This window comes from Drosophila takahashii, chromosome 3R (assembly GCF_030179915.1).
Source record: "Drosophila takahashii strain IR98-3 E-12201 chromosome 3R, DtakHiC1v2, whole genome shotgun sequence".
Lineage (NCBI taxonomy): Eukaryota > Metazoa > Arthropoda > Insecta > Diptera > Drosophilidae > Drosophila > Drosophila takahashii.
This window is the reverse complement of record NC_091681.1, coordinates 19,871,740-19,899,064: the sequence shown is the minus strand read 5'-3', so window position 1 is coordinate 19,899,064 and position 27,325 is coordinate 19,871,740. Positions and strand designations below refer to the sequence as shown.

The 27,325-nt window shown below is 42.2% G+C and overlaps 1 protein-coding gene across 6 annotated transcripts in view; it reads right to left on the bottom strand.

Moving 5' to 3' along the window:
- Positions 1-27,325, bottom strand: part of LOC108064435 (Shal K[+] channel interacting protein) — a 166,997-nt gene that overhangs the window by 21,767 nt on the left and 117,905 nt on the right. For 4 of the 6 annotated variants that reach the window (XM_044394310.2, XM_044394311.2, XM_044394312.2 and 1 more), the window contains exons 5-10: positions 5,987-6,334; positions 5,310-5,602; positions 5,185-5,234; positions 4,551-4,657; positions 3,065-3,151; positions 2,081-2,137 (exon numbers count right to left, since the gene is read on the bottom strand). In XM_044394310.2, coding sequence (XP_044250245.1) covers positions 2,081-2,137; positions 3,065-3,151; positions 4,551-4,657; positions 5,185-5,234; positions 5,310-5,602; positions 5,987-6,334 — 942 coding nt within the window. Of the gene's footprint in view, positions 1-2,080; positions 2,138-3,064; positions 3,152-4,550; positions 4,658-5,184; positions 5,235-5,309; positions 5,603-5,986; positions 6,335-25,590; positions 25,785-27,325 lie in introns of those variants that run through there. The other 2 variants (XM_044394314.2, XM_044394315.2) reach the window with 2 other exon arrangements.

The following is a 27,325-nucleotide window of genomic DNA, read 5'->3' as shown; positions in this document are numbered from 1 at the left end:
GGTGGCACCTAATTACATAACCCCGGTCCGCCAAAAGCCAGGCTTGGGCGTATGAGGCGTCTGCAGAACGAAAGGCCAACCGGAAGCAATCTCAAAATCGCAAAAGGCCAACCGATCAATCAGCACCAGCAGCAGCAGCAGAATCCGAGATCCCTCAGCAGCAACCAAAGCGCCGAGAATTTGATATTTATATTTATATTATCTACATATTTATTCTACTTTCTACATCTACGTTTATATGTTGTAGAATAGCCCAGTAGCCAGCGAAATTTAGGCTAGGGTCCATTTACCGGCAATACCGTCCGTAAGCCGTAGGGAAATATAGCCCAAGAAAAAAAAAATGAATTAATCAACCCCTCAAATACAAAATCATTTCGAATTACATTTAAAACTTAAAGTTTCGAATTTTACGCGTCATTATACGCAACTAGAAGCAGATTGAAGCTGAATTTTAGTTTAAGTAATTTAAGAGAATAGTTATAATCAAGAGAGTAGGTCAATAACAGGGAAAATATGCATTAGAGCTGAGCAGTCCCGTCTTCCCATGTACGTTTCCCTTCCCTCTCCCATACCTTAACGGCAGAGTACCGTACCGCTGTAGAGTACGAGTAAGGCGAATGAGAGTAACGCTAGCGATCTCTTATGTAGTTGAGGTTCTCTTTCACAGGCCCCCTTCGAGAAGCGCTTCATCGTGGGAAAACAAAGTGAGTCGATTTAATGTCATAAGAATCTCAACTACCTTTTTTAAATAAATCAAAAGTCTAAAGAGAAAATTTAACTTGTTGCAAAATTAAAAATTCACCCCTTACTAAATGCCGTAATAAAAAAAAAAAAAAAGAAATTAAAGAAACTACAAACTCCAAAAAAATGTCCTCCCCATAAAGCCCAAACCACAACTCCCTGCTCAATAATATAAAGTTTTAAGCCACACATATAATGCCATAATTTTACATACCTACACCCATTATACCCGCTCTCTACATTTGTATTATTTCATGTAAAAGCTAGATGTTATATACATGAGCACTGAAATATTCAGCGATCGCTAAATTTAATTTTTATTCATTAAATTCGCATTTTTAAGTTCAATCTATATGTTAATCACTTCTTAGGATCCTAATGCTCTTGTTTAGAATTAATTTTTGTCAGTTAATAGGATTATTCTATGTTTAAAAATAAAATTTATAATGTTCACTGAAGTTGAGTAGAGTCAATAGGGAAGCCATGCGTCGTCGAATGTTATCTGTCGTGTAAAGTGTAGTCGCCTTTTAGGGATCGCCATAAATATACCTGGTCGATGGTGATCATGGTAGGGAGGGCACGTCAGCACAAACAACCGCTGGCATAAAGGCACTACATCCTTGTTCGTCCTTGTCTGTCCTTTGCTAGTCAATAGTCCAGTTTAGTCCTCGGAGATTCTTCTTTAAGCACGCGAATTAATAAGGATTTATTGTAAAGAGCAAGTAGCAGCGTTCCTAAAACCTATCCCCGACCCCCCTCTACTGGTAACTCATGCCGGAACCAGCGCGTGCTCAACGTAGGCTACAAATTACACCAGCTCTCGAAACGTAGTTCGCTACAACGTAAACTTTATTATCTTTTTATAAATAATCCTAATTATTGTTTTTTTATTTTTGTAACTACACCTATACATATATCACACAATTCCTTTTTCTGGATTTGTAATTACTATAATCTTACAACACTGAAACGCACTGTTGGCTGGAGGGCAGGAAAAGCAAGCAAAACCTTTTGGCCTGTGCAATTGCAACTGTTTCTTCCGTTTGTGTGTCTAATGCATGCAAATATAAAGCTACGGAATCTGTGAAATTAATAGTGCAAACCTACTGGCTCCCAACTACTTCGGTCAACTTCAACCCTCGGGCTGTGAGTGTTTTATGTTTATTTAATTTGTGAAAAGTGCCCAGAACAAATATGCTTGATTTATCCCTGGCCACTGCAAATGTTTGCCATTCGCATTTATCAATTTTGGAATAGACATCTTGAAGGCATAAATCTTTGCCTTGTGGTCACAGGATACTCGGGTATTTGAATATTTGGATATGTTCAAGTCACTTACCTCCTCGTGTTCACGTTGAAATTTTTCCTTTTTCCGCATGGCCTCTTGTACTTTCAACTGCAATTGGAAAATAGTTGGTTAGCTCTTGTCGTTTGCTGAGTGACTTTGTTTATTTATGAATGCGGCAACTAATTTCTTGGCTAACGCAAAATTTAAAGAAAGCTTTCCGGTAGCAAATGGAAAAGGGGCGCGCTTTGATGTTTGGGGGATGTTTGGTTATGCATTATGCATTTGCTAACTATTGTTACAGTTGCTGTTGCTTCAGGTGTTGCTGCTGATGTTGCTATTGCAGGTGTTGCTGTTGCTGCTGTCTGTCTGTTGCTGCTGTTGCTGCTGTCGCCGTTGATTGCATTTTGCTGCTTGTTTTTAGTTTGGCGCCGTGCGCGCTGTCATTAATAATGAATGTTGACGGCAATGAACTTTTAAATGTTGCATGCATCCACACGCTGCCGCTTCCACTTCCACATCCTTTTCCTTTTTACCCCCGTGGCTGCAATTGTTGTTGCTGGTGGCATGCCATTACAGGTAAACGTGCTCAAAAGCAACAGCCGCAGCTTTCGTGTTGAAATTGCATTGCAAATGCAGTCAAAAAGGGGGTTTCAGGGGGTGCGAAAGTTTACCCCTGTTGTTGCTGCTGCTACTGCTGTTGCAGTTTGTGCAAATTTTTTTCGTTGGCTGTCGCAGCTGTTGCAACATAGCAGCAAGGCAGCAACATCAGCTTGTTAAATTTGCAGCATAAATATTTATGCGACTATTCCATTCTAACCAACCAAACATCCCCGTTAGCACACGCATTTTTAAGCATTCTACAGAAATATATTTTTTAAATTCGGAAAAGTTTTTTATAAGGATTTTTTGAAGTGCTTTTCTCACTTCTATTTAAATATATAAAAACCTATTATAAGTGAATTTCTTTTTTAAAACTGCCTTGTTAGTGTACATCCATTTTGCTTATCAGTGCATTCAGCTTTTTATTGTACTCACCCTGTGGATTGTCTCCTCGAAACTGTGCTGCTGTCCGCCGGCGCCGCCGTTTATCATTTGAAAGTGCCTCAGACGATCGTTGGCCGCCTGCAAGAGAATCCAGAAAGAAGAGAATCAATTTGGGGCAAAGTTTTAAATTCATTTGCAGGCTTTCAATTGCAGGCCTGCCTTCGCCTTCAATCGCCTGGCTTATTAACTTTCTCAAGTATGCACAAAGGTTAGGCAAGGAAGGGATGGAGGGTAGATGGTATTGAGGGGAAAGGGGTGCTCGTAAATCAAGGACTCCTTGAAAGGGGGCCAGGCCAGCATCGTGCTTTATCGCCATTAGGACGCCATTTTATATTTCACACCTTTCAGCGGGGCTTTAATTTTTAATTAATAACGAGTCAAGGGTCAGGTTAGGGTCACCCTTCGACCCTTATTCTCGGCTCGACCCGAGCTGTTTAATGCGTTTGTTTTCTTATCATAAATAGCAAATCAGGTGGGAGAGCAAACGAACGAGCGAACGCATGGCGCAGGTGAGTGCTGTTTAATTATATTTTGAAAGGCCTCGGCCGTTGAGTAGGATGCCGCTACTTAGGCACATATCCTTAGTCATTTCCTGCGCTTATCTGTGTACCGGCGGCACCGGCTCCTGGCTTTTCTCCGCCTTTTCCCCTCGGCAGTTTATTATTTATATTTTTTTTCTCGCTTTTTTTTCAGCTGTTTCTCTCCCCTGCTTTATTTATTCTTTTCTGTGCTGCTTGTGAAAAATTTATGCATGTCCTTGCTTATTTATGAGCAGCGTCGCCGTCCTGTTCCACGTTATCTCTGCTCCTGGCCACCAGTTTCATTGCCAGGCTCAAGAATAGTGCCTCTGCTGTTCCAGATGTTCCAGGACCACCGTCTCCGTCCCGATCCCGAGATGCTTTTCCCCAAAGGTTGCTCTAATCAAAGGCGCTGAATGAATCCTTTGTGAGCGGCGCAGATAAAGCGAGTGTACAACAACTTGCGAGGGGGGAGGCAGGAAGCCGCTGCTGTTGCCACTGCTGCAGCCAGGATGAGAAGTGGCAATGTAGACATGGCCGCTGGCAAAACATTTTTAACCTTTTCAGCTGGGCAAAAAAAAAAATGGAGGGGAGAAGCGCTGCGCGCATAAAAATTTACATGTCCCCAGGGCCAAGATTAAGTATACTACACAGAACACTGCGGAATATTCAAGTCAAGACGCAGAAAGTCATAAAATGGCAGCAGAAGCAGCCTAGAAGAAGGAAATTCGAGCAAAGGAAAGGAAAGGAATGGAAACCAAACGAAATGCGAGCAAATAAATTGAAAGAATTACCGCAGCAGTTGATTCAAATGAAAGGCTGGGGACACAAAAGTTGCGGGACAGGACAAACAATTTGCTTGCGGTCATAAAACGAAGCGCGAAAATGAGTTTCAGTTTATAGGGAGGAGTTGAGGAGAAAATTCTGGTATAAAAGTATTGAGGGAGTACTTTACTTACCCTGGCCTGGGCGCCATTTTGTTGATTGTTCCGATCCCGTCGATTGACAGTCTTCAAGCCTTTCAGCAATCGGGCCAGTGTGGTGCGTTTCTTTGTCTCGCGACCCTCTGAAAGTCGCGGGGGAAAAGTCGTTGGAAAAAGGAGAGAAATTGAATTAGTGAAGGGAATTCAAGTCGGCGGCTGATTTACATATTCTCTTTTTTTCTCGCAGACCCTTAACCTTGCAGGGGGGTCTATAACTTTAGAGTTTAAATTACTTTTTAAACTAAATAAATAAGCAAGATAATGCCAATACCAAAATTAAGGTCTACATTTTAAAAAGGAATTATATTTCGTTAAATAAATAAAGTACTAGTTTTCCTGCTTAAAACTTGTTATTATAAAAATTTTTCTTAGAAATATAGAACCTTTTGTTATGTTTTTTTTTTGTAAGTTTGAATAAATTAACATAGTTGACACTATAATTTATAACACTTTCATTCACTTCCCAGGATTTTAGTTATGTTTAAATAATAAAATTCTTCTTTGACTATCGCGTTGAGTGCAAAAGCTTATCACCTTTTCATGAAGGCTTTAGAAATCCTCTGCAAGGTTAGGAACTGTACTTTCTGTGGCTTTTTCTCATTCAACTTACCAGCTGTCGGTGGAAATTCATAAAAATAAGCAGAGCGCGGACTCAGGCAGCTGTATAAAAGCGAATTTGTATAAGCATTAAGATTCAAATAAGGGGACTTTGGATTATTTAAATCCTGTACTCACTTTTGCTGCACAAAGTTCAAATGGGCGACATTCGGCGGCAGAGTCTGATGCTGATGCGGCCCATTTCCCGCCTGCTGCTGTTGGCCTGGCACAATAGGTAACTGTTGCTGCTGCTGGTGCTGCTGTTGCATCTGCTGCTGCTGCTGCTGTATGCTCTGCTGCGTCTGCAGCGTCTGCTGTTGCAGCAGCTGCTGCTGTTGCGTTAGCCCGCCTCTTGCCACTCGGGGTGCAAAGACGCCATAGCCAAATCCGTAGATCTCATCCTCCTCCTTGTCCGACAAGCAACTCGAGGGCTGTAAAAGTTGGGAGTCCAAATTAGTCATTTTAATTGGTTACTTTTCAAGGGGAAATAAAACACACAGCTACAACATGCAAGTGAAAGTGGAGAACGCAAGCAAGCAAAAAATATTTACACAATTCTTAACACACAATTAAATAAATTTATTCGGATAGATGCTTAATGGTTTTTTCTCAGTTATTTTTTTAAGCAACGCCAACATCAATTTTTTCTTTTTTGAAAAGTACTTCTTTCTGTTGATTTTGTAAATATTTTCCTTAGGGGGCCGCTAATGGAGTCATTCTAATTTTGTTATTTTTTTTGTATTCTTGGTGATTAAGGAGGCGGGAAGATTGGGTGGTTGGTTGGGTGGATGGTTCCGGGTCGTCATCATACATACCGAGTACTTTCCGGGCACATAAATGGGCTGGCTATGACTATTGGGCAGACCGGCGCCGTGCATCGAATGGCCGCGATGGCCGTGCTGCTGGCGGTGGTGCAGAACGCCGCTGCTCCCGCCGCTGCCACCGCTGGCCGCACCGCCGCTGCCGCTGCCCGTGCTGCCGCCAGCCCCACCGCCTCCTCCTCCCACGCCGCCCACTAACTGGGCGGTACTGTGCAGCGGACTCCGCTCCGCCCAGGCCGCCTGGCGCGCCTGCTCGAGAGCCGCCAAAATGTCCCCAAAGGGAGCCATTAGCAGCTCGCAATAGACGGATGCCAGGCCCTCTAAATGGCCGCGTTGTCCATCCTGCAAAAGATCGAGAAACGAGCAGCAGAGAACGGTAAAGCACTTGGCCAAGTATTCTTTTTTCTATTTTGGCAGAGTGAGTTTTTTGTGTAGGTGGTGGGGATGAATGCTAGAGGGTGCGGAGGTTACAGTGGGGCTAATTAGATGAATATCGGGTGAGAGACAGAGTGGTGAATGCACAGAGTCTGAGCGGTTAATGATGCTACATTGATGTTGGCGTTGGGGTTGGGGTTAGCGGTTGGGCTAGTCACCGGGTTAATAATTCAAGGGGTTAATTCGCTTATCCGGTTAATCAACAGCAGCCATAACTTAACTACGGGTTAAACTGGCACAGAAGGAAAAAAGGGTTCCAAAGCAGGAAGATGATAAGGAAACATCTAAATATCATTTTATATGTATTAGGCTTAAGTTAATAGAATTTTGATTTTTCTTTAAATATTTATTGTAGAGAGTATATAATTGATATAATTTTTTTTATGTAGAAATGTATTTTCTTCCAAGTCAGATTTGTGTTATTGTGTACCTCGTGCCATAATTAAATAAATGCCTATATGTTCGAGCTTATGTGTTTGCCTGTTTGCCTACAATTCGACGCTCAAGTCAAATTAGTTGCGCCAACTGCCGCTGCCAATTGCCACAAATAATTGAGTCTGCCTCAGGGGCTGGTAAGGGGGAGGGTAACTAAAAGCTCTGGGTACCAAAACATAATGCACTTAGTCTGGGCATAAATTATGCCACCCACACACACACTCGACTTGTGTGTTTACTGCTCTCGAAGCGATTTCCCTTATTCGGTAGGCGAAACATCTCGGGCCTGATAAAATTGTTAACAAACTGCCATGTTAAATTACACAAAACAGAGGCACTCACACTCGTGCACAGTCACTTACTCACTCACACACAGAAAGGAACAATGGGTTTCCCTTACGCACTTTTTCATTGCATACCTGCAGGGGCAATTTTGCAGGGCGAAAAAAGAGCGGAAATGACGGTAAATGGGGGGTTTAAAAATGGAGTTGGGTCAACCCCACTGCCTTGACATTTTGAGTGGCGCTCGGGGCAATGTTAAACGCTTGACATTGTTCCACGGCTCCGCTCTGTGCTGCGCTGGCATCAATCAAATATGACACGCATTAAAATATCGCCCCGATTCCCGCCATGCCCCCAATTTGTGCCCCATTTTACCCACCTCATGTGGCGCCATGTGGAAATTGACAGGCTTCAGCTTGCCACCTGGCCGCGGATTTTACCCGGGCATCTGCAGAGCGCCAGTTATGGGTGCGTTGTACTTTGACGGATGAAAAATACCTGGCACGGAGCTCTATGGGCCTTATTATACCCTTTTCTCGCAGCCTTAAGTAGAATTTTATCAGCAATTTGTGACCCTAATTGGGTGAGAGGGCTATGCCTTTTAATATTTTATTTAAATTTTTAAACTGTCTCTTTTATTGTTTTTAGTTCTTTTGATATCGTAGGGTATTTCTTGTCTCACCTCCAACCTCTATAATATTTTTCTCTCCATAGTTAAATTGAGTAGACGAAGGACTTACGGCCCAGACATGCGTAGGGCATAAGAACTCGCTTTGTATATATATATTGTGCAATTTGCGAGGAAATTGCCACGTTTAGCGTAATTTTTGCTACTTATTGCCTCTTTGACTAGGAGATGCCGGCAGTGGAGGAGGAGGGAGAGTGAGTTTCATGGCCCTCGGCCATATTACTACTACCAGCCAGAGTTCCATTTACTTATTTTTTCCTGTCGTTTTCGCCCTCTTTACTCTTTGGGTAATTTCACAATGAGCCCTCCAGGCTGCTGGCTTGTTTGGCCTTTTCATTAAAGGTTAACTCGCAAAGTGTCAACTTTTGATGAAGGGGAACGAAAGTGTTTTGGCCCTTTATGACTGACAAAGTGTGTTTAATGCTCGATTGAAATGGGACTGAGGGCTGAGGGACTTGATATGGCCGCAAAATGATCGGATCAGAGAGCCTGCTGCCTTCGCATCAATCAACATGTTACGCCCTATAAACTGACTCAGTTTGGTTTTTCCTTTTCCTACAAAATAAAAAACCATCTTTCAACAATTCATTATGCTCATGCAGCAATTTATTATGCAATTCCGAGTTTATGCCCCATGCGGAATCAATTTCATCTCGGTATAAGGTTGATTATTACTACATATATTCCATACCATATCGCGCTTTCCACCCTACAAAGGTCATCGGAGCTTGTCCAAGTCGTAACAGCAAATTCATAAAGTCATTTGCAATTTTGCTGCCAAAGACTTGAGTGCCAAATGAACGAAAATGCCAACTGACAGAAAGTTTGCTCCTGCCAGATGGATTTCGATATAGATATATCGTACTTATGCTCATGGTTATATGTGTGTTGTGAGCTGAACAAATTCATAAAAACCAACCGGGAGAGGGCAAAGCAAGCAAAATAACTGTCGCAATAAAATAATTTATTGAAGTTTTGCAATGCCAGCGACAAATGCAATAAACTGCGAACTCTGTCTTGGCTCACATGACGTATGCGTTATAAATTTATTTTCAATAGCTTCTCTGCAGGAGCAGGAGCAGGATCGGGTTGAGAATAGCGAATGGGGAAGCGGCTGCCGTTGCCGCTTTATTGGCAACTCTTGACACACATCGCGGTGCGAGAAAAACGCGCCAGACCAAGACAAACAGCAGGCGAGGCGATGCGAGGCGAGGCAGTTAGTTAGGGAGCCTGCCAAAGTCCCAGGACATTGGATGCTGGATAAAGTGATGTATGAGTTTAACGCCCTCACGTCCTCGCAGACAGTAACAGCAACTGAAATAGCGACAGCACAGGAGCCAGGGTAAAAATGGGATGTGGCAAAAAAATATTAAGCGAGGAAATATGTTGCCACGATATTGACAGCATGAATCGAGGAGGGGCGAAGCTAGCACAAACTTTGGCCCAGGATTTTGGCAATGACAGCAGCAGCTACACAAGCTACTGAACATCCCATCTTCTTGGCAACGAATCCTGTTATTCCCGCTAGCCAAGCCAAATGACTTTGTTTATTTGTTTCATGTACATTGCGGTGGTAATCAGCCCGGCACAAATTACACGCCGGGCTAATAACTTTTGACATGTGATTTCGCAAGTGGCGTTAAGGCCACGCCGTCTGTTTTGGTTTGCTCATTAGGCCTGGTCGAAACACTCGCACTCCCACTCCCTAGTTGTCAATTTTTTCCGCAAACTTGGCCAGCCACTCGACTTGCGGCCTGCTAATTGATGACGTCTGTCGAGGGGCGAATAATAAAGCCGACTGGGAAGGGTATAAGAAAATACCTTGAAATTCTCAGGAACATCAAAATTAAAACAAAAAAATTCAAACACGCGACGTGCTTTTGATGGTAAAATCGATATGCGCAAGGTAAAATTCTGGTATTGCATACGCTTTTCGTTATTACCGAAATCTCTCTCAGAGATTCTATGACTTCGAAAAAGAGAGAATGAAGCAATGTAAGTGAAAATAAAGCGGGATAGCGCTTAATTTATTTCGAAATGGCCTTTGTCACGTCAAAGTCGATATCACTTAACATCAAATCGATCATCGTTTAATATAAAGTTTTTTTTGGGTGTAATAAAATAATATGTCTGAAAATAAACTTTTATTACGGATCAAACTAAAAATATATTTTGTTCTAATTAACAAATAATTAAAATTTAGTTAGAGTTTGCTAAAAACTTCTCTATTTTTTTACCATACTAAAGAGCATTCAGAATCGAACACAACCAATGCGATTTCATCCGAATCTGCGCCTGGCTAAATCCGTTTAATGAGCAAACACAACGCACGCAAAATTACAAAAGAAGCTCAGGAGGAGGAGGTGGGTAAGCAGTCAGGAGGAGGATTCCTTTCCGCTGCTGGTCAGCCAGAATCTCGTGTTTACACAAGTCTTCGAGAGCCACATGCAAACACCAATTAGAGTGACCACAGGGCAAACAAAGGGCTTCAATTAAGGGGAGCTTCAGCCTCTTTAAGTTTGCTCCCTTCTTAAGTTGGCCGGTTGGTCAACTGCCATCAATTGCAAATTGTAAATCGCAAAATCTATTTGCAAGTCACAATTGTTGTTAGATGGATGGATGGATTGGATTGAATTGAATTGTGGGGCTGGGAAAGGGCAAGGGCAGATCCGTTTCCGTTTCAGCCGCAATCAGCTGAAAGAAATCAACTGGAGCGTTGATCCACGGCTGCTGTCTGATGCCGGCGAGCACTTAAGGGTTAATTCCATAAATTGTACATCAAAGCGGCCAGTTTGTGGGGCTAAAGGGGGGTTAAGGTCCACTGGCATTTGCCCTGCAGTTGACAATTTTTGAAAGTCAGTGATTTGTAAATAATCCTTTTATAAGCACAATGGCTGCTCGTTAACGGCAAATGAGTTTTGACATGGCCAGTGGACATTGGGCCTCCTTTTAACCCCCCATCAGCCTGAAATCTAGATACACTCACTCTCACACACACACACGCCTTCGCCTATCGCTGTGTGACAATCTGGGAATGAGGCCCTGAATAATGCCTGGCCATTAACACAGCCATCATCGTTATCATCATCATCGCCACACAGTCCTCACAGTCCGCCTCCTCATCATCATCATCATCGTCATCGCCGTCGTCCTTGTCCTTATCCTTGCCCTTTGAACCCCCCGCTGACGACCTCTTCTTGGCCGGCACTTTCAGCCAACACCATTTGAGCTTGTAGTTCGCTGTTTTGGCTGTTGGTTTTTCCGTGTTAATATCCCGCATACATGCAAAGTTGTGAGCCTAGGCAGCGGAGGTTTTCCATTAAGGAAAATGCTATTTTGTACTTACAACCTTACATGAGCAGGCAACAAACTCGAGACTCGAGACCAAAACTATGTTAAGTTGTTAAAAAGCACAAAACTTGGGCGAACTCTTCCTGGAGGAATTCATTAGCCAGGCACATGTATCGACACAGCGAAACGAAACGAGAGGGATGCACGGAAAGAAAAAGTATACCAAGTGATAAAATATTTGGTAATTGAAATTAAAATAAATTAATCAAAATAAGATCAAAAGAAGGTATTACTTAAACTTTCTTAAATCATTTCCTGACATATTTCATATAAATTTATAGAATGTATATTCATATCTTTTGAAAGTCTTTAATTATTTAATCTTTTACTTTTTTTTTGCCACGTGTATGCTGTGCCAGAAAGAGAGGACGATATTGAGGTAGCTGCCTAAAAGTATTTTCTAATTAAATACTCATGTTTTACAATATGACGCTGACATTCTGCGGAAATGCCTTTTAATTTTCACATTCGAGATGCTCGCACAGCACACACACGACACACCACCCCCTACAACCCCATTTTCCACCCCCTTCCTCTTCCGGATTCAACTCATTTCGCTTGGCATCTTCCATTCCATCCAAAACGTGGCACATTTAAGTTTAATTTGCCAGAAATGAGTTTTAGTTTTCCACGCGACACACGGCGCACAAATTTCATCTTCAGATGGCTGCCCTTTCGGCTCTTTTGCTGTATCATTTCCGCCCCGCTAAGGGCGGGGGGCTTTTCCACACATTTTCACTCCTGCTGCTGCTGCTTTTCCGCTGCTGGCACATACATTATACATTAGCAGCAAATAATTTAATTTCTCATTTGTAAGTGATGGAAAAATCATTTCAAATATATAAAAAGCAAGCTGGAGTGCGTGGAAATTGTCAAAGGGTTGGCAATTCGTTCGTATGCGAAAAAAGGCAAAAATTACGCATACGCCGCGTTTCACATGAAAGTGCACAAGTCAGACGGCTGCAGGGCACAAAAATACTCTGGAGGAGAAGGAGTAGGATGAGTCAAACGACTGGCATTACATTTCAATTTCCATTCTCATTTCATTTCCATTTTCCCTGCCATTTAATTGTAATTCATTTGCATTGTCTCTGCCGTGTGGGTTCGTGTTCTTTTGTGCTTCAAATGGAATGAAATCAGCCATAATTAGCATAATATTTCATACTTAATATAATTTAAGTTGGCAAAATGCATGGCACTCGCCCTCTATGTCTCTTATTTTCCCCTTTATCAGTTTGGAGTGACAGCCATGCAATGCCCAGGACAATGTGCCAGCCAGCGCAGCGAGTCCTTTTGCACTCAGTGGGTGGATGAAGGATGTCTGGGGGAACTGGAGCCGTTTCATTTGACATATGCGCACGCAAAGTGCAGCGTTTGATTGCTGCACCCACCTCCCCCCTTCCCACTCTATATACTCTTCTATGGATTCCCCCATCGGTTCCAGATACGCACGTGCCCCCAGGCCGCTTGTCTTTGGCAATTTATGCGCTCGCCTGACGCAATTATGCGAAATTTTCGCACACAGCAGGAGCTGCCTTTCCCAAAGGGGGCGCAGAGAGTGGGCGTGGCTAAACGCTTGTTGCGTGGGCGGGGCATTTTAAGTTTTCCTGGGGTTCTACGGTTTTCTGGCTTGGCTTCGGTTTTGGGGTTTGGTTTGCAGCGTAATTTAATTACTTTTTTGCGGCATTTATACACAATGATGGGGGCGGTTCCAGGATGGACAATCATTTGTTGTTCTTGTGTTGCTCTGGCAATTTAAATTTTCGGACAGACAGACAGACGCCGAATGCTTGAGGTCATATTAGAGCAAAATTAATGTTGTTTTAATTGTAAATGAGTTTGCAAATGGACAGCTGATTTTCAGGGGTTTGCCATTGAAAGGGAGATTAGAGCATGAATATTTCTCATTATGTCTAGACTGGGAATGATTCATAATTTTAGGTGAAACAGACAAAGTAGAAGGGCTATTAAAAAGGCAATTAAATCAGCTGAGAATTTATGAATGACAAAGAAATTACGTAAACCAAAAAATATTTGTATTTATCCAGAAATTACTTTTATTTGTATAAAAAACGAAAGAAAAACTGAGCTAATTATACGAACTAAGCTCTTGAGCCTTCTTTCAATCGTCTGCCCATGATTGATTTCATTTCGTTTGAAGACAAACATTAGTCACAGGGTTGCCACCTCCACCAACAACACAGCAAATTGGCATTAAATGCACAATCGAACAGAGAAGCAAACTCAGAAAAAAAAAGAACGTAGCAGAAACACCAAAAGTACATAGACTAATCTGCCACAGGAGCGGAAAAAAATAAGGGAATTGGGTAAAAATGGGGAAAAACAATCCGTATGAATATGTGTAGGCGTTGCTGTGCGAATGAGTAAAAGGCAAAGCGACTGACGACATGAGAAAGTGCCAAAATGAGTAACGCACGTACGAGGAGGTGGGTTGAAAGGGGGCCTTGTAGGCCTTGAAAGGCCATGGAAAGTGGGTTGTGTGGGGGTGGCAACATGACTGGCAGGCCAGACAGACAGAGACGGACGGCGACAGACAGAGACGGAGCGACTGACAGATTGAGTTTCATTTGGGTGGAACACACGAAACCAAAGTCAAGCGAGGATAGCACCCAAATATTTTGCCAAATTACATTTCAACAGCCTTTAGCCGTTACAGTTTCTCTCAGCTTACGAGAGGGTTCGCAATATACACTTTATAAGGAGTATTCATGACAGGTTCCAAAGGATAAAACGGTATATTAATTGGTTTAATATAATGACTCTAAAATGCATTACAAGAAGAAAACATTTTTGTACATTTATTTAAGTTTTTAAGATTGCCTATGCAGAATTAACGAGTAAATCCTAAATGGAAAGTGTATTTAAACATTCGCCTTTGAACCCACAACTTTTCATCACTATTATTTTCCCTTTTTTATTTTTGCTTTCCCAGCTTGACCAGTGAAGGAAAATTTCCACATTTGGCACATCAATGTCAAATTGAGGCATTGGTCAGACAGCAGACACGGGTGGTTGGGGGCAAAAATGGCCGAGAGAAGGCCAGGAAATTGCCGAAAATGCGTGTGTGCGTGGGCCTCGTCGTCATAGTGGACATAAAATGAAATGAACAAAAAAGATTTCTATCTCGAGCGTGGCCACTCGAATGGTCAAAGTTGCTTAATATGACAGCTGCTCCGGCGGACGAGAAACAAATGAGCGTGTGTAATAAATGTGGCCGAGGACGAGGGTTCAAAGTTCGGGCCAAGAAACTGCAATGGGGGATTGGATTCGTTAAGGCGCCGCCGCCTTTGTCATTTCACCCACCGATGCTAATCCATGGCATCAACTCGGAATGCTTAAAACAATTTACTTTGATGCGGTGGCCAGTCGCATCGCCTCGCTTCGCAATCCAATTGACTTCATTTGTCTGAGTAAAAAGCAAAAGACAAAATGGATTAAGTTCCGCCTTCGGTCATTGTCCATTGTCGGGGAGAATCCGTTTAGACATTGTGTATAAGTATAACGATTGTGCGCCACGGCACCCCCGAGTCATATTTGCAGTTGTTAACCGCCCACAACAATGGGCCCGTCGTTTTGATGAATTTATTCGCCCACTCCTATCCTATCCTATATTATCCTATCCTATCCTCCTCGGTGGTTTCTGGCCGGGCATATGAATTGATTTGCTGTCAGATGCGGCGACTGCATGCACGACTTGCCTTCGCTGGGATTCCTCATTATGCCGCACATATGGCCATGTTGCCACAACCCATCCTCCTTCAACAAACTCACCCACTTGGTATGCGCAGGCATGTGGCAAGACTTTGGCTGCGGCTCAGGGCGGATCAGGATCAGGCCCATTCCATCCCCGAGAAAACCTGATTCCTTGCCGTTTGACTGACAGTAATATTTGCCCAAATTTACGCGTTTCCTTTGCCCGCAATCAATTTGCATTGTTTGATGTGCACCCCATAAAAAATATATACAATTACGCTGGCAGTAAATCTAACACGTTTGAAATGCTTTGCATTTTGTATGGAAAATGTTAGGAAAGTTTTGAGAACCAAATTCTTTCCTAGAATTTTATCTATTCGTATTAAATATTTTTAAAAATGTCAGGGGACAGGAAAAACTTTTGAAAAAATTTTGTTATTTTAAAATTATTTTTAATTGTTTAAGAAACTATTTTGAAGTACCTAAAAATATTTTTAAATATCTAGAAAAATTCTACTCTCCTTGAAGTTCCCGGCTAGATTCCTAATCTCAGCATAATTTCATTATCATTAGCCAAAGAAAGCGAAAAACTTTTGCCGCCAAATAAGCTGTCAACATTTTAATAAAACCAAAAAATAAGAAAAGGGGGCAGAGAACAGCGGAGCATAAAAACGCTTTGGCAAAATATTTGTTTAAAATTAAAAAGGCAAATGGACTTGTGCAGACTCCGGGCCCCGAGCAATAAAACTTTCTTCATCAAGTCAGTGGAAGTGGAAGCAAAAGTAGGAGGAAAAGTGGCTGTGGCAGGAGCAGAATCAGCACTTGCTGGCCTAAAACTATGCTTAATTTTTTATCAGCTGCAAGTCACGGCGACCCAAAGACCAACTTTGCCCTGGCATTGGGCCAAAAGTGGGCGTGACATCGCAGATTGTGTGCGGCGTTGAAAGCCGCGGAAAATGAGAAAAGAAAATGGCAACGTTTGGCCTACAACAATTTCCTTTTTTTCTTAATTTTTTTTCAGTTCTTTTTTTTGTGAAACAAAAGCGCGTACATTGAACTTTTGAGTGGGTAACAAAGGAGGAGATGTATGTAGGTGATGTGTAGGTTCAAGTTGGGTGTGCCCAAGTGGGCGTTCTGTGTCCCAGTATGCGTCAACGTAAATAGTTTGTGTTCTCGGGGGCAGGAGGAGCGGGCAGAGCAGCAAATGGCAAACAGAAAGACAGCAGGCAGTTGGCTGTTGGCACTTTGGCAGTGGAAAAGTGGAAACGGCAGGAATACAAGGCAGAAAGCAGAAACAGTCGGCAGTCAACAGACAGACAACAGACAAGTGCACCCTTCTTCCTAATGAAGCCAGCCAAAAACACGGGCCCAGACACAATGTCTGCCCATGTTTTTGTGCCGAAAAGTGCATACATGCTGCTCTCCGAGGGGGCACACTGCGAGAAAAAAGGTGGAAATCTTTAAATGATGAAGTCATTAAATATTCACTTTACGAGAAGGAAATCAGACAAGACTGTAAATTTACACCTAAACAAGAAACCGTTATTAATCATTAATTAAACAATAGTTTAGGTAAAATTCCATAAAAACTAGGTAAATATTTCATTTCCCTTTTTTAGGTAAATTTTATCACTTTTCTTACATTTTTTATGTAATTTTTTATTTTTGGAATACTAATTTTAAATTATATAATTTAATTTAAAGTATTGAAGATTTCATTGATTATATCAAACTTACTTAAGATTTTATTAGGATTTTTAATATTTTACAAATTATTTTAAATAAAATGATTTAATTCAATCTTATTCATTTAATGTCCGAAATAAAGGATCTTTGCTTTTTAAATTTTTCTGTGATCTTTAAATAAGCTCATGAACTACATTTAGATCCCATAATTTGCATATTATGCGACTTTTTGTTAAGTGCACTGTCTGCACCCAGAAATCGCAATCTGCCAGCCATCTGTGAGGCGTACACACTTGTCAGCTTGGCCCAGGGCAACCCGTTAGACACTGTTGACAGCCGGCGCACAAGGTGCAAGGTGCTGGGGAGGGGAGGGGGTGTAAGTAAAAGGGGCGGCCGAAAGGGGTGACGATGGGCTGGACACGCCCCTTTGGCATACCTTGCCGAAACGTCGACGGCCGCTTGACAACTATCTGTCCGTTTGCTCGCCGGCTGTTTGGCTTTTAGTGCACTTGCCAATTGGCTGACCTAGAAAGTGGCATACACAAGAGAGTTCCCCTCCCCCATTCGCCGCCCATGAGTCATTGTCTGCTTTTAGTGCACTTTTGCACGCTTTTTTGCATCGCCGTATTTATGGCTTTGGCTTTTTGTGAGCTGTAAATCTGTTAAGCCCTTGAGTGCCTCGTTTTTGTGTGCACCGTGCGATGGCTGGCAAATTAATAAAATTTTATGGAGCCACGACTTGCATTTATTATGCTAATTTCCCTATCCCGTCTCACTTGCAGAATCGCAATGATTATGGCTTATCAAAGCTATTGGCGCTCTGGCAATTGCAATTTCATTTTATGTCCGTGTGTCCGGGGCGGGGCATTAAAAATGCAAAAGTGATTATCTCTAATGGCAACGTATGCAACGATACGATGGTCGGTGGACGCTGTGTGACAGAATTCTGATTGAATTGATGGTGTGTGCTTCGGAGTGGAGTAGAGTGGAGTGGTTAGGCGATAAATGCTGCTTAGAAAAGAATTTGATCGGCAAACAAAGCCGACAATAAACATTCCATTCGAATGAGCCACCAAAATGGCATCGATGTCGCATCGCCCATCAATCTAAAACTCACACTCTGGCTGAACTGAATTCATTTGGCCGCAGACAGCGGGATTGAAATAAGAGCATCAATTGCAAATCCGCACAATGCAAATTAATATAGCATACTTAACAGTGCACCTATTTTGCGGCTAGCGAAACACTCTTTGATACCCTGTAGGTGGTGCTTTGTGGGGTAGATAAATTATTGGATTATGGATAAATATTTAATTTGTATAATTTATATTCACTCCCAAAAAAACCTTGATGTGAAACGATGATCGATTTGATGTTTTGCACTTGATATGTTAGCACCTCAATTCGATATGCTCAGAGAGAGAGAGAGAGATATCGGTAAAGCCGATTTTAACGCGATTTATTTTTTGTCATTTTGTTGTATTACCTCATGATTGTAAATTCCCCAATATTTATTTAGTACAGGGTAACCCTTTTGATCATATTATCCCTTACCTCCTGACACTTGTCATTTGGCTGCTCTTCATCGGCAGATTGACACTTTCCATCAAAGCGACAGCTGAGGCAGCAACACTGGCCGCAACAGTTGCACATTTGATTCGGTTTTGTTTGTTCGCCCGCCAGTCTGCCACCCTGATTTTCCACCCACTTCGGAAGGGGGCAGTGAAAATTTACCACAAAGCAGACAAACTCACATGCACATAGCGGCAATCCAGTCGCGTCGCATTTCTGGCCTTTGTTGTTGTTTATCAACGTTGACAAATCTTTATGTCGCCTGCAATCTTTTTTTTTCTCTGCTTTCTGTTTTTTGTTCCTGTTGTTTGGCTTTGTCGCCGTCGGTTTGTGTTTGTTTATGCCCGGCACTCTCGCTATTTTTCATTAGAGCTCTCGCATGCGGTTAGAATGCAAAATGGAGAGAAGGGGTCGAAAGCGGATTTGGATTTAATTTATTTAAATGCTTATCACGAAAAGGCTTAAATGTTGTTTTGCCTGTTGCGGCGGCGACGCTCGAAAGCGGCTTATGAAAAAATGAATTTGAGTAGTGGTAGTGGCAGTGGCAATCAACCCCAAAATGGTGGAAACCTCATTCCGCAGGAGTCGCTGCTGGTGTATATGGCTTAATTAACAGAAGGGAAAAGGAGCCACAAGACAAGACAGGAGACAAGGGGCACAAATGTTCGACAGATGGACAGGGCAGCACCCACCCACCCCCCGGAAAACCGTTACGTTCAATTAATTATTCAAGTGAAAATTCTCATATCCTGCACTACATGCGAAATAAGTTCGACAATCGACAGCTGTTGTTGACCTTACCCCAAAATGGTCCACAATTTATGGTTGCAAATTGTTTTGCACCCGAAAAAGGTTACGCCGGGCAACGGGACAACGGGGCGGATGAGCAACATATTCCGTTGGTGAAAAGTCAAAGGCAAACGGCACCGAAGGCATCCAAGGGTCCAACTGTTACGGCCACTGCTTTGCATGCCAAACAAACAACGAGAGGAGCGGATGGATCTTCCGAGGGGAAAGGGGCAGGGGCACAAAGGTCCCTCCCTCAGATGTTGTTGATGATGATGATTGTAATCCGGTTTGTAAGTTATGTGCTGCTTAATTGAGTTCACATGCACATGACCTGAATTCTTGATTGCCCAAGGAGCCAGGATTCGCCTCGAAAAACCAAGGCAAGCCGGGCAAAGCAGGCAAACCAGGCAAACCAGGCAAATCCCTTTCCCCATCCACACACTTAATTCCAATGTGTGGGTGTTTGGGGGTCGCGTCAGGTGTTCTGACTGCTGATGAGGCCACAGCACGTGTTGCCCTCCTTCCACAGATCCAGGATCCGGATCCTTTTGCACAGATAGGAGACGGAGACGCTTAACCTGCAAGTTGATTTCACTTATCCCTTCTGCTGCGCTCCCTTTATTACGTAATTTCATAGTTTACTTTGCCGGCTTTGCCCTCGCTTTAAGTGGCAGGAAAAACAATCTCTTAATTTTCGTAAATCTGCACATCATAATTTATTTTAATTGCCCCTAAGACCCCCGGTAAAGTTTCCCATTATTCCCCCATCTCAACTTCCATCTTCCCTCTGTCTGGGCTGCCGTAAAAAATGACCCAGACTTTGTTTGGATTTGAGAAAATGTGGGGAAATGGCCAAAGAAAAGCAATTTATGATAGCCACATGGATTGTTTATGATGTCTGGGTCGGCTGTGGAAATTTACGTGAGCCAAAAACCTAACAAAAAAAAAAACACGAAATCTTCCAATCTAGAAAACTTTTGTGAGGGAATAACGTTACGGAGAGCCCGCCGGTAGATAAATGAAACTAATTTAGTGAGCAGCTCGCTTCGTCCGGGGAGCCAGAAACAATCTAAGCCAAAGCAAAAGGCTTAAAATCATTTGCCCGCAAATATCCAAGGGGCCCAGACCAAAAAATTGTATACCCAAAAATATGTAAATATGTGCACCTGGCGCTCCACTTCGCCTCCCATCTAAGCGCAAATATACTTAAACTTTTTAGGGGGAGATGCTGGGTTTTGTGGTAAGTTTTTCGGCTGCTGGAGAACTGTTGCTATTTTGGCAGGCGGGGAAACTTTTCCATGGGGCGCTGAAGCCTCGCAACAGCATTTGACAAATGCCGGCAAGACAGAAAGGACACCCAGGACACACCATCCATTCAGGATGTGTGGCTCGGGATCGGGGTCGGGGCTTTCCTCCTCCTAATGCCAAAGGTGGTTGTTGTGGCTGCGTTGGGATGCCCTGGAGGCTTTTCCACCAGGCTTTTAATAGTTTGATGTATGAGTGGCTCATACTTCTTCACTTCCCCTCGCTGCTCAAGGGGCAGCCACACATATGCAAATTTGCAGAAAGGGTTCGGCAGCCATTTCCCAACCCCCCTCCTTTGTGTGTGTGTGGAAATTAACACAAATGTATTTAGTTTGTGCCCAAATATTTCATGTCTGGGTTTGGGGCCTTAAAGGTGCTCTAATGGTTTTTCGTGAGTAATGGCTTTCCGTGGTTTGGATGGGGAGAACTTTCTAAGCTAATTTTAATTTCAAGCAGAGAAAAATGTAAACCCAAAGTGGGCTATTTTTTGATAATATTAAAGCCCCTTATTTAATTTATTTTATTTGTGCATTTTAAAGTGTTAATCCAAATGAGTTCAATCCGGAGGAAAATATTTAATCGGAAAACATCTGGCTGTTGTCGTTGACAAATAATGAAGACAAGTTCAAAGCAAACATAAATAAAATTGTTAGCATTCTCTCGCCCGGCGCCACGCCCCCGCCCCTTTTGCTCCATCATCTCACGCACACGCCCCAACAATTGAATTTGTTTCATGGAGTACGAGAACACGAAATTTCTATACATAAGTATATTTCCTAAAAAAGAAATAAATAAATACATATAAAAAGCGGTGAGAGAACGGGGGAAGACAAAAACTTTTTCCTTTTCGCTGGCTGGCAAATGAAATTCGCTCGTTTGATGTGAGCACGAGTTGTTCTGGATCCCCCGAAAAAAAATAAAAACACCCAGATCCATCTCTGTTCCTTTTCAGTTGAGTTTAGTTTTTGTGTTCCTCGTGCTTTCCTTTTTTGTACTGCTTTGGCTTTAGCTGCTTTCACTTTGGGCGTCGCCTTGTGCAATTGTTTGAATACTTTTGCAGCGCATTAAATTAGTTTCGTTTGAGTTAACGTGCCGAGACGAGATCCAGACTGAGACTCTGACTCAGGATGGCAACAGACTCAGACTCAGACAAACTTATAATCATGTCAGTCAAAGGCAAGGCAAGGAATTTGCTGTATGTGCTCCTCCTTTTTTGCCCACCCCACTCAGCAAACTCATCATATCCAACTCCCTTCGCTCTCGCTGTCAAAAAGTTTATGCAGACGGATCAAAAAAGGCCAGGACCCCTTGCAAATGCCGCAAGAAATTAACCAGCTAAATAAATAAATAAAATAACAATAATGGGGGGTCAAAGTTGATTCACTTTAAAGCATGTGAAAGGTTTTCTTTCTCAAAATTTGTATATGGATTAAAGTTCATAATTTTTAAATAGATTTAAATCCACCATTTTTATTTAGAGAATATATAAATTTGTAATATTTATTTTAATTTTCCAATAACTCAAAAATTATTGCACATTTTTACGTATGCATTAAAATGGCTAGGAAACATTAAAATCAGCGTTCGACTTTAATGTAAACGCTGCACTCTACTGGGGCAATAAAAGTGTCGAACAAAGTCAAAAATACGTTCATAACTCCTGGCACTCCTGCACTCCTCTAGTGCTTCTATATATCCCTCCCGATCCCTCCTGCCAACCTCCTGCTAATGCCTTAATGCGCAGCAACAATAAATGTCCAATGCTCAATGAAGCTGAAAGTTGAAAAGCTGAAGCTGAAAAGCTGTGAAGCTGCGAGCTGCGGAGGGCGGAGTGCAAGAGGCAGCCAGACGCTGTTGGCTCCTTGGAAAAGTGCAACTATTTGGCTGCCACAGCATACTGGCATTGTTGCAAGGATTTTACCCAGAAGCCATTGAGCTGGTAATTGAAAAGCGAACGGCAGCAATAGCAGCCAATGAAAGGCCGAATTAAAGCTGTTGACATACAAGCCGGGGCCAAGATCTTGTCTTCCGTTTCCCCGGCGAGATTATAAACTTGTCGGATTGGGAAGGTCTGAAAAGGAGCACTGCGACTCCTTGAGTGCAAACTTTGAACCCGCCACAAAATGTTGTTTATATTTGTTTTTATTTGCTACTCTAATTGAAGTGCCATTGGCGGGGTTCTTAGTAAGGGGTGGCGGGCGGCACAACCCTTATGGCGAAATTATGCAATTTTCATAATGCTCGCTCCCCTTAAATTGAGATCATTTGCTGAAGATATCGCCAGGACCCTTTTTCTGTTGTTTGGCTGGCACGCGGCAGCAATGCTGCGGTTTGAGGGCTGCTGAGCAATTTTCATAACTTCATTTGCATTTAATAGAACGAGGGCACCCATCATCTCCGCCCGACCGACAAAAGCAAATAGAAATAACAAAAATTAAGCAAAAATGTTTGCTACGTTCCGAAATATTTTCCTTTTCCTGTTTCTAGTTTTTTTTAGAAGGGCAACAACAGCGACGCATGTTACCATCAAATAAATCACTAAACGCTGTGACAGTGTCAAATGTCAGGAGACGAGGGGCGGTTGGGGAGGGACTGGGGATAAGGGTTTGAAGGGTGCTGCACTGGAAAATATTTTGCTATACGAAAAAACAACATTTTAATTTAGTTTAAGATCTCATTTGTTTTTAGTTCTGTTTTTTAATGAACTAATATCTGGAAATTGATCTTCAAAAAATCTTTAGTTGGAATATAAAATAAGTTTACTTTTTTTAAATTTTAATAAATTTGTTTAACCTTTTTAAAATCCATAATTTATTTGGTTTTCCTCAGTGTTTCTCAAATCCGAACCGCTGCGGATGTTGTCTCAGTTGGTAGGCGCGCAAGGGGACAATGACCGCTCATCCACCCAACTAGTGAGCCACCCACCTTAACCCTTACTGCCTGTATGCCTTAACCCCTCTGTTGCCGTGCTGCGTCACTTCATTGTTGACATTTAACGTGTTCGTGTTTGGCGTGACAAGTGACATGCTGTGCCTGTGCCTCTGCCTACGACTTTGCCGCTGCCGGTGTTTTCCAGCGACTGTTTTCCCGGGGCCAGCGACCAACTGTTGAGGTTGGGTTCGCGTTTCGGGTCCCGAAAAAGGGTTGATGTACGTACAAAAACGTTGGCTGGCACAAAAGGTAGCGTATAATTGCATAAATATGCAAATTAGTGAGTCGAAAGGGGGTTGAGTGGGCGGTCGAAGGGAAGGCTGCCTTGACGCATTGTCGCCCCCAATGTCAACGAGTGTCGCCAGACAGACAGACAGGCAGGCAGCTGCACCTCACCCCTCACCCTTACCCCTCAGCCACAGCACGCACTCTCTGCCGCCCATCCACCCACTCGTTACACCCGTTTACGTTACCGTTACCTCAGGATGTGCGAGGCGCTCGAGCAAAAATCTATAGCATACTTTGCAGCTGCAACGAAGTGCATAAGGCTGCATATTACAGCAGAGGGCAAGGTAATAGGAGTTTTAAAATTTAAAAGGTTTTTGTGAACTGTATATATTCTTTCTTGCTAAAGATATAGTTTAAGGCCCTCCCTAATTTTTAATACATTTTATTACAAATCAATTTCATTTTTTACTGCAAAAGAACTTAAAATATTACTAAATATACACTAAATTTTTTTTATTATTTTCTTTGCATGTGTTTTATCGATATTTTCGGATTTTTTAAAACTTTTATTTAGCAAAACTCTAAGTTTGTAGTTCTATTCTTGCGGCCTTCTCTGTACTGTGAGCATATCAATGCTCAACAAAAGGGGCGGCAAAAAATCAAGGGGAAAAGGATGAGGGGTTGCCAGCAGCCGTTGGCATTTTCCATTGAACGGAAATGTGTCTAATTTCAATACAAAGTGACTCGGCAAAGGAGACAGAAGACAGGGACAGATGCAATGCCTCGTTTGTTTCTCTTCAATTGCAATAGCAATTGCAATTGCACTAACAAGCGACACATGAACACACACTCACACTCGCATACGCACTCAGAAAAGGATATATAGAATGTATAAAAAAAACCCCTTGCATTACCTTCATTTGGCAACAGTTTTCATTTCCATTTCACTGCACAAAGTGCTCTCGCCCTCCAGTTACAAAGTTTTTCCTCTAACCCTTGAGAGAGAAATATTTTTGCAGGCAAAAATAAACAAAATGTTATTTATTGAAAATTGTTATAGACTTGCCCAGACAAGAATCTTAATTTTGTTGCCAAGTTCCAAGTTCCGGGGCAGCTTAAAGGCTGGGATTTTCTTGGTTTTTTAGTTGGTTTTTTTTTTGTTAGTTGAGTGAAACCCCTTGAAAGCACTTCTGTTCCCAACGGTGGGACAAAGACAGGGCAGCATTATGACAAAATGTGCATTTAAGTGCAACATTTATGTAAAATGTGCGTCTGGCAAGTTTCGCCTTTAAAATATACATATACTCGGCACGGGGCACTGGGGACTTGGGCTGGGAATTCTCGGAAAGACGTTGAAAAAGCGCAGCTCAAGTTGGTGACGAGCATTTTGTAAGCACCGAATTGGGGGCTGGGTGGAAATTGGGGATTGCCTGCCATTTGCCTCGGCAAAAGTTCAGAAATTAAGTTTGCTGACAAACGTTTGTTCGGCGAAATTCGGAAGGGGAGGTGGCAACTTTTGCCAAGGCATTTCTAAACTTAAATAAGCGCAACTTGCTACCCGGGCACATGTGCAGCTCTCCCTGCCTTCTGCCTCTACTTTGGGGTAACTTTTCTAATGCAATTAATTTCTGCACTCAACGAGGGGGCGGTATGCGGGTCAGGGCGGCAGTGGGCGTGGCAAGGACCTTCCCTCGACTGGGTAAAAGTTTTTGGCGGCGTCGCTCCCTGTGTTTTTCGCACCCAAGTTGGCACAACGCACAAATTAGTGTGGCAGCAGCATGTGGCATATTGCCTCGTCCCTCGTCCTTCCGGAATATCCTCCGCCCCTCTGTCGCCTAACCTAACCCCTAACCATAATGCATGTCATAATGGCTGCAACTTCGCCTCGGCCTTCGTTCGCCAGCAAATTTGTCACACGCACAAATTGTTCAGCCCCGCCTCCCGCCTCCTATATTTGATGTAATTTAAATTTTTAATTAGGCACACAAATTGTTTTTGGCGGTTTGGCAAATCTCTGACAGATTCCCAGCGCTTGTCTGCGAAATGATAATGAAAATGTTTAAATATTTACCACAATTTGTAACGACAATCACACAGAGACTTACAATAAACAGAGCGAGGCACACACATAGATATTACCTATCCGGTTGGGATTGTTAGTGGGAATGTTAAGGGGAATGGGCATAATTCTAAACTACATTAAAAATTATGGAAATCATGAAAGTATGCAGGATTGAATGCGGGTAATGAACTAATGTTTGGATGAAGGAATGTCAAACTTTGATTGGATGATGTGCAGTTAGAGAGAGAGCGAGGTAAACATTGATGGAACATCGATTGCAATTTTAGGAGGTGATTCAGGCTTCTGGCACTTACCTAGAAAGAGAAGATAATAAAAGGAAATTAGTACATTTATTAACTGGTATTGTTTTATTAAAAATGGTTTATAAAATAGCATACAATATTTAAAAGCCCGAAGCCAACATACCACTTTGAATATTTATTCATTTTTCAATTGATTCGGATTTTCCAATCACAAGCCGCATAAATCTGCCAGCTTTAATTGGCCTTATCTCTCGCCGATAAATAATAAATATCACTTTTATAATTAACTCTTGTGTGTTTCTTGTCAATTCCCCCTGCCACTGTTTTCCGTATTTGCTTAAAATTATGAAACAAAATCGTTTGCATGCCACAAAATATTTGCGTGTTAAATGAAAAACAAGCAAATCAGAATCGCCGCCTGGAAAATGTACAATTCCAATCCCAATCGCAATCCCAATACCAAATCCAATTCGTGCTAGACAAAAATACAAAAATATTTGCCTTGCATTGCAGCGGGTTAAATCTCGTTTATTTTCAGCTGTACGTTTTGTTCCAGAGTTTTGGAACATTTTTATTCGGCGTGTGTTTTGTGTGTGTCGGGTATTTGTTGTTTGGTTTGCGGTTTCTGCGGGCGGCATTTATATCATATTTTTTTCTCTGTTCTATATTTTTTCGGTTAGGGTTCTCAGAATTTTTTTTGCGGCCTGGCTGCGATGTGTGTGTGAAGTTGGCAGGAAATGCGCTGGCGGCGATACAGCGTTTCAATTCGTGTATGTTAATATTTATGTTTTGATTTCAAACAACGCCACCTCTGAAATATTAATGAAATACAAACAGAATGTTAGCGTGTTACACACACCCCCAGCTCTTCGCATAGTTGATATGCAAATAGCGAGACGACTGCGAGACATTGACAGGATAAATACACACACCTGGCCCTTGAACAAAAAAAAAAGGAAGCCACAGAAAATTCCGGACTCAAGTGAAGTTCTTTGTCAATTTGCCAGAGCTTAGAAGTAAAAGATATCCCAAAACATTCGAGCGTCTGAGTGTATTCGAAAACTTTTGTGCAGTTGAAAATTTATGCAAAGTCTATGGAAAGTCCCTTTTGCTTTTGCCTTTGCCGCCAAAGATAATCAGCAACTCTCACACACCAAAAAAAAAAGAGGAAAAAAGCCCAAGAAGCAGTTCACGACTTGGTGAGCTCCTAAGTATGCTACGAATTTTTGGTGGTTGAATTTGCACCCGCCTTTAGTCCTGCGAAGCCTTCTCTTTCGATGCCGTGCATAACAAATATTTTATTTCGAGATTAACGCTTGTCAGGTCCCATTCCTAAAGCCTGCAATCTTCCGTTTCCCCAAAAACCCATTTTATTCGGTCTTTGTAAAAATGTAACATGAATGAAAAGGTTTTTTTTTTGGAAAACCAGGGCTAGAAAATGCCCTTCTATTGAAATTAATATTGTAAATATAAAAATTCGCTTATAATTAAACTTTAATTTTTTTAATAGTTTTTAGAGAAGTTATTTGGCATTTAAAAGGTGTTACTACTTTTATTTAGAGTATTCAAAACGCGAGTGGCTTTGCAAATTT